Source organism: Nematolebias whitei, chromosome 7 (genome assembly GCF_014905685.2).
Source record: "Nematolebias whitei isolate Nwh7 chromosome 7, NemWhi1, whole genome shotgun sequence".
In the NCBI taxonomy this organism is placed as follows: Eukaryota; Metazoa; Chordata; class Actinopteri; order Cyprinodontiformes; family Rivulidae; genus Nematolebias; species Nematolebias whitei.
In genome coordinates this window covers 41960960-41966901 of record NC_056504.1, presented here as the reverse complement: position 1 = coordinate 41966901, position 5942 = coordinate 41960960, and the positions used below count along the sequence as shown (strand labels likewise).

General features: G+C 39.5%; 1 protein-coding gene across 1 annotated transcript; it reads right to left on the bottom strand.

The window, feature by feature from the left end:
• Window positions 1-5708, bottom strand: pfkmb (phosphofructokinase, muscle b; the record flags this gene model as incomplete). The annotated part of the gene is given in 16 exon segments (XM_037679592.1): window positions 1-273; window positions 1308-1413; window positions 1513-1612; window positions 1695-1806; window positions 1887-1948; window positions 2058-2222; window positions 2313-2465; window positions 3966-4053; window positions 4183-4253; window positions 4399-4545; window positions 4647-4710; window positions 4797-4861; window positions 5016-5141; window positions 5256-5348; window positions 5427-5522; window positions 5600-5708. Coding segments are annotated over 16 exon segments (1705 nt in total), but the record flags the coding sequence as incomplete, so codon positions are not given.
• Between the last annotated feature and the right edge of the window lie 234 nt (window positions 5709-5942).

Genomic DNA, 5942 nt, shown 5'->3' with positions numbered 1-5942 from the left:
TGATATTTGACTTTGTATTGTAAGATTATTTTTGCACGTCTTTATTCATATTGCACAAAGTTTACAAAGTGCTTTAAAGGAAAACAAGAAACTAAAGCCTGGAACATGATGATCCCACAGAAAGGCTATTGAGAAACAGGAACTACGCCTCTCTTCTTGATGACATGTTCCATTGCAGCCTTCTCCGAGGTGTCCAGGTTGATCTTGTACTTGGCCAGGATCTTCAAGATGGGCCTCAACCTCATCCACCACTCGACCTTTGGAATACGATGTCTGAAAATGACAGTTTTCATCAGTCAAAAAGGGCGAAGAGAAAACAAAAAAGAATCTGGAAAATTGATCACAGGCAAGCAGACTTTTTAAAATATACATCTAAAGTGTAGATATGTGAAGTGAATTATCTGAAGCTGACAGATGTCACAGGTTGCAGAACAAGCATTCTTCTGTTCAAAGAACCTTTTGCTGATAAAATGATGCAGTTTAATAATAATAATAAAATTAGGAAATTGCTGAACGCCTTACAAATGTGTAAAACTGCCTGAAGTATTGCTATTTTTATGTTAAAGTCGGTAAACCTTGGAAGCCATCTTAATTTGTGTTGGCTCCACAAGTTAATCAGTTTTATTTGTGTATTCAATGATCATTTCCTGAAAGTTTTATTTTTAATCCATCTAGTTTTTTATATATATTTTGCTAAAAAAGTTGACTCCAAATAGATAATATCAAAATATTTAAAACAGATCTTGTGCAATCTGTTAGCAGTCAGAACGTGGGCTGGAGATAAGCCTTAACTACTACCACACCAAGTCAGTGTCTGAAGAATTGACCGAGATAGAGAACATCATTTTGTGTTTTTAAGGTCAGCTCGAGGTAATTCCAATTGAGTTAAAAACAGTTGTAGACATAAAATAAATAGCTTTCTGCAAGTTTGGTTAAAATCACACAAACACATGCAAACACAATATTACCCTCTTCACCAACCAGAAGGCAATAACTGACTTTTTGTTTGAATATATTCAGAAATATGAACTTAGACAATGAGGGTTATTAGCTAAATGTTTTACACAAAAACTTCATAAGGGCACAATTAGACCAACATGTTACTTATGTGCAACATTCAGCCTTGGCTCTAAATGTAAACTTGCTTTATACACCAATTTTATTCTCCACCTCAAATCTAGAATAAGTTCTATGGACTCAACCAAAAAAAATACATTTTATGTTGCTATAAATTGTAGTGATCATAAAGTGGCAGTGCTAATGAGAGTAGATATCAAGCAAAGGCAGGTATTCAAATAAAGTCTCACTCAAAGTCAGTCTCATTTTTAAGTTCTGCCAAAGGCTGGAACACCAAAGCTCGTTTCCTCATTCCCAGGACACAGGCTGAATCTTTAGAGTTGGCAAAGATGCGACCTGGAAGTTGGATTTGAAAGCAGAGGTTATGTCAGCACAAAGGATGTGAACATTAGAACAGCCACCGTCATTATATTTTTATTTGCTTCAGGCTCTTACCATGTCTATAGCATTCCTTCATCTTCTCAGTCAACCAAAGAACAGACTTCATCCCCATCTTTGTGCCAAAGTTCCTGTCAAAAGGAGTGGGTGTTCCACCCTAATAAAGAAGATTTATTGTAAATTGCTAGCAAAAATGTTGACAAGAATGACGACTGGCAGAATGAACAGAAGAAGCAGACCTGCTGCATATGACCAAGGACATTTTTTCTGCAGTCGAAAACACCCTTGCCCTCCTCTGAATACAGGTTGAAGATAAAGTCAGTGGTGTAGTTTGCGTTGCACTTCTCATTTCTAAAACAGAACAATAGAAAAAACATGAACCTTAAGTTTACAATTTGAAAACAAAGGGGGTCAAAGGAACTCCATCAAACCTCAGAATGAGCCCTCTCTTCACCGTGGTCTTCATCTTCTCCACCAGATGCTCCACATTCACCTACGTACAAGTCAACTGGTTTAAAAGGATCCAGATAATTCTTCCTGATGGATGCCATTGTTTTTGCTTAATCTCTTTTATCTGTTCATAAGAAGGCACACAGACGCACCTCAAGGTCATGAATGTTGAACGGCTCCTCATAAATGTAGGCTGCGTCTGCTCCAGATGCTAACCCAGCCAAGGTTGCCAGGTAGCCACAATATCCTCCCATGGTCTCGACAATGAACACTCTTCTCTTGGTGCCAGCAGCAGATTGCTTGATCCTGTCACATGTCTGCAAAATGTGAATATGTGATGGTAGATTAATGGAGTGAAAAGGAGCTGATAATTTTACGATTACTTTGGGATCAGTGAAAAGTTTTACCATGGTTATGGTGTTGAGGGCAGTGTCAGTGCCAATACTGAAGTCTGAGCCCGGGACATTGTTGGAGACGGTCGCAGGAATAACAACAAGAGGAACACATAGTTCCTCATACTTCTCTCTACCTTGCACCATTTCTAAACCCCCCAGAAAGGCCTGTTTAAGAGAAAGTAACAAATAACTTTTAAAACAATTGCCAAATCTATCATGTGAGTTCACTTGCCGTGGCAACACCTGATGAAGGGACAGCTAAAGGTCAACAGCATTAGAATCATGAGACCATTTATTGAAAATAAGCGCTGAAATTTGGATACATAAGTTTATGTTAATTTGCAGCTAGTGGGCCTTTTTAAAAAAAAAACTTTTCTGTATGATTCCAAAGTATTACAGCTTATTGGTTCACTTTTTTTTTCTTTCAACCAACAAAATAAATATCACAAAGATTTTTGACCCCAATTATTACTGGTTGATGTATACAGACATTGCTCATAAAGCCATTTGACAAAGTAAGTAAAGTTTATTTATAAAGTATGTTTAAAAGAAACACTCCAGTTTCCTCTCACAGACCAAAAGCGTCGGTTGTTTGGTAACTTTACATTGTACCTAGCCGTGGGTGAGAGTGTGAATGGCTGTATGTCACTGTATGTGATGGACTTGCAACTTGTCCAGGACGTATCTTGCCTCTCACACAATGACCATTGGAGACAGGCATTAGCTTTTGTAACCCAGAAATAAAAAGCAGGTTAAAAAAGGATGGATGTGTTTAAAACTGTTGTTAACCATTCATCCATCTATTATTTTTACCCGCTTCTTCCTTTTCGGGTTGTGGGGATCACTGGTGCCCATGTCCAGCCATCACTGTGTGAGAGGCAGGGGACACCCTGGACGGGTCTCCAGTCCATCACAGGGACACATGGAGACAAACGAGATGAACAACCATTCACTCTCTCACTCACACCTAGGGACAATTTAGAGTTAATTGCAGAGAAATTGCAAAAATTGTACAAAACACAATTAAAAACGACCCTCAACAACTATTATATATATTTTTTGTAGACCTTTCCAAAACCAAACACTTGTTACATGAACTACGTTGAATTCCCGAAGTCACCTTCAGAAACCACTGTTAGCTGACCTGCTGGCTCTTCAGCAACACTGAAAAAGCTGACAAAATGAAACCCGGACATCCAAAACTCAAGCTGTGTCCCAATGCAACGGCTGCATCCTTCATAGTATTCAGCCGTTGGATTGGGACACAGCTTCAGTCAACCCTTGATTTGATAGCGTCTTTCAGGTTAGCATCTGGAAAAAATACAATTGGCTCACTGGATCAGTTTGACCCAGAAGGTTTTACTGATGGGATTATTTGTTGCTTGGGTTTGAGGGAGTTACATGGAAATGGAACAGGTTTTAACAAAAGTTGACACTAAAACACAAATTACAGGAACAAACTATTAAATACAGGAACAAAACACAAACACTAAAGCACAAGAGGCTTATAAAGGAAACAATATTCATAAAAAAAAAAATTGAAAACACGAAAATATGGAACTGGAATCAGGCAGAGATCATCCAGTTATTATTATTAAGCTTCTCTGCTGATATGAAAAAAAGAACAATCTGCCACCAAAATAATAAAAGTGAAGAACTGTTTACCTCAAAGCCTCCAATAATGACAATAGCATGGATGTTGAACTTGGTGATGTTTAGACTGATCTCCTCCATAAACTCACTGGGCAGAGTTCTTTAAAACAAATAGAGGTGACATGGTAGAACATAATATTAGCAAAGTTTATGTTAAATGAACTCTGCCAATCTTCATGAAATTCAGTGAACACTCATCAGTCATCAGTACTGCACTGAAATGGCTCACCTCTTTGTGCCCAGCATGGATCCTCCCTTTCCAGTCCATCCTGCCACTCCAGACCAGCCGATAGGCTCAATCTGTGTAAGTCATGTAAAGAAGATCTCATAAGAATCACATAATTCCTAAACAATAACCTTAATCTCAGGATTTCTTGGTTGTGTTAAAAATATTCAAAGTCCAAGCAATTTTGATCCACTCATTATTTGTGTTCATATATATTACCATTCCATGTGCCAAGCCATCAAAGCCTTCATGCACTGCCAGCATTTGATGACCCTGAAGGAGCCCGGTCCTGACAGCTGCTCGTACTGCAGCATTCATTCCTGCGCACGGAGCTCCCACGTTCAGAATGGCAATGTTGATATTACTCTGGTAAAGATAAATTCACAAAGATACCTGTCAGGTCAAAGTCAAAAGTGAGAACTGAGAGAATCGTTTTGAGCTATAACGGTGATAATCTGGTTCCTGACCTTTGTTTCTGGAGGGTGCACGTGGGCCAGCATTTTGTAAGTGGTCCAGTTGTTCTCAAAGCTCCTGTTGCCCCAGAAAATGAGCAGACATTTGAAACAAATCACAAGGCATCAGATTTTAAAAAACACACAGAAAGATGCATGCCTCACTTTCCCCTGAGCTTTATTGCCTCGTCGTAGCGCCCTTCAGCCATGGCTGTCGTGACGTCTTTAGTCTGGAAGCAGTTGAAGAAATGCTATCAACAATTATATAAAACTTTCAACCTGAAGCCACTTGGTGCTTACTTGTCTGGGAAGTGCATACCTCCCAGGGTTAATGTCACGTTCATCCAGCAATTTTTTATTTTTTTATCATGCATGTTGACTTACAACTTGCACACACTCCATGAGAGGGAGCCTGATGGCCATGTTTCCAGACAAGCTGACCACACAGGCAGGAGTCTCTGGTGTGGCCTCGAGTAGAGCCATAACTGCCTCCACACCCATCCTGCTGGCCTGAATCATACCAGTGATAGAGTCAGAGAGACAGTCAGAAAATCAGACTGATTTTAAGGAGAAAAAATAAAGATTAATCGTTGAACAGATTAAAGAGGTTTATTGAGGTATTACCAAGATTCTGTCAAAAGCAGAAGGAGTTCCTCCTCTTTGAACGTGGCCTAGGACGGTGGTTCGGGTGTCAAAGCCTAGCTTCTTTGACACCAGCTGGAAACATGCACAATTTATGAGTAATCTGGCTGAAATGTGACTGAACCACATGATCAGTTATACTGAGACACTGACCTGTTTGACGTGGTCACAGGTAATGGGTTTACCTTTGCGGTCAATCGCTCCCTCTGCAACAATGATAATATTCAATCGGGAGCCACGGCCTCTTTGCTAAGGAGGAGCAGGTTACAAATTGAAGATGAAGCCAAAATAAACATGGTTTTGATGATGCAAAGTAAAACATTTACATCTGTCAGTCTTCTGCACAGATGCTCCTCCCATTGTTCATCTGGAGGCATCTCTGGGATGAACACCCAATCTGCACCACAGGCCAGAGCTGTCACCAAGGCCAGGTAACTGTAGATGAATGGTCAGTGTCATCACATGCAAAATGGGCACAAAGTAAAAATGTTTTAATGACTCATATTGTGAAAAACTATTGTTTTGTTGTGGTGAGTGCACACAGATTGTACATATCTAAACTTCCTTTAAAGACAGCAACTCTAAAATAGTCATAACTCTGTACATCTTGGTAGTACAGTTGAAAAAATCCTAGTAACTCTGTGGTTCATATTTTCAAGATATCTCAAG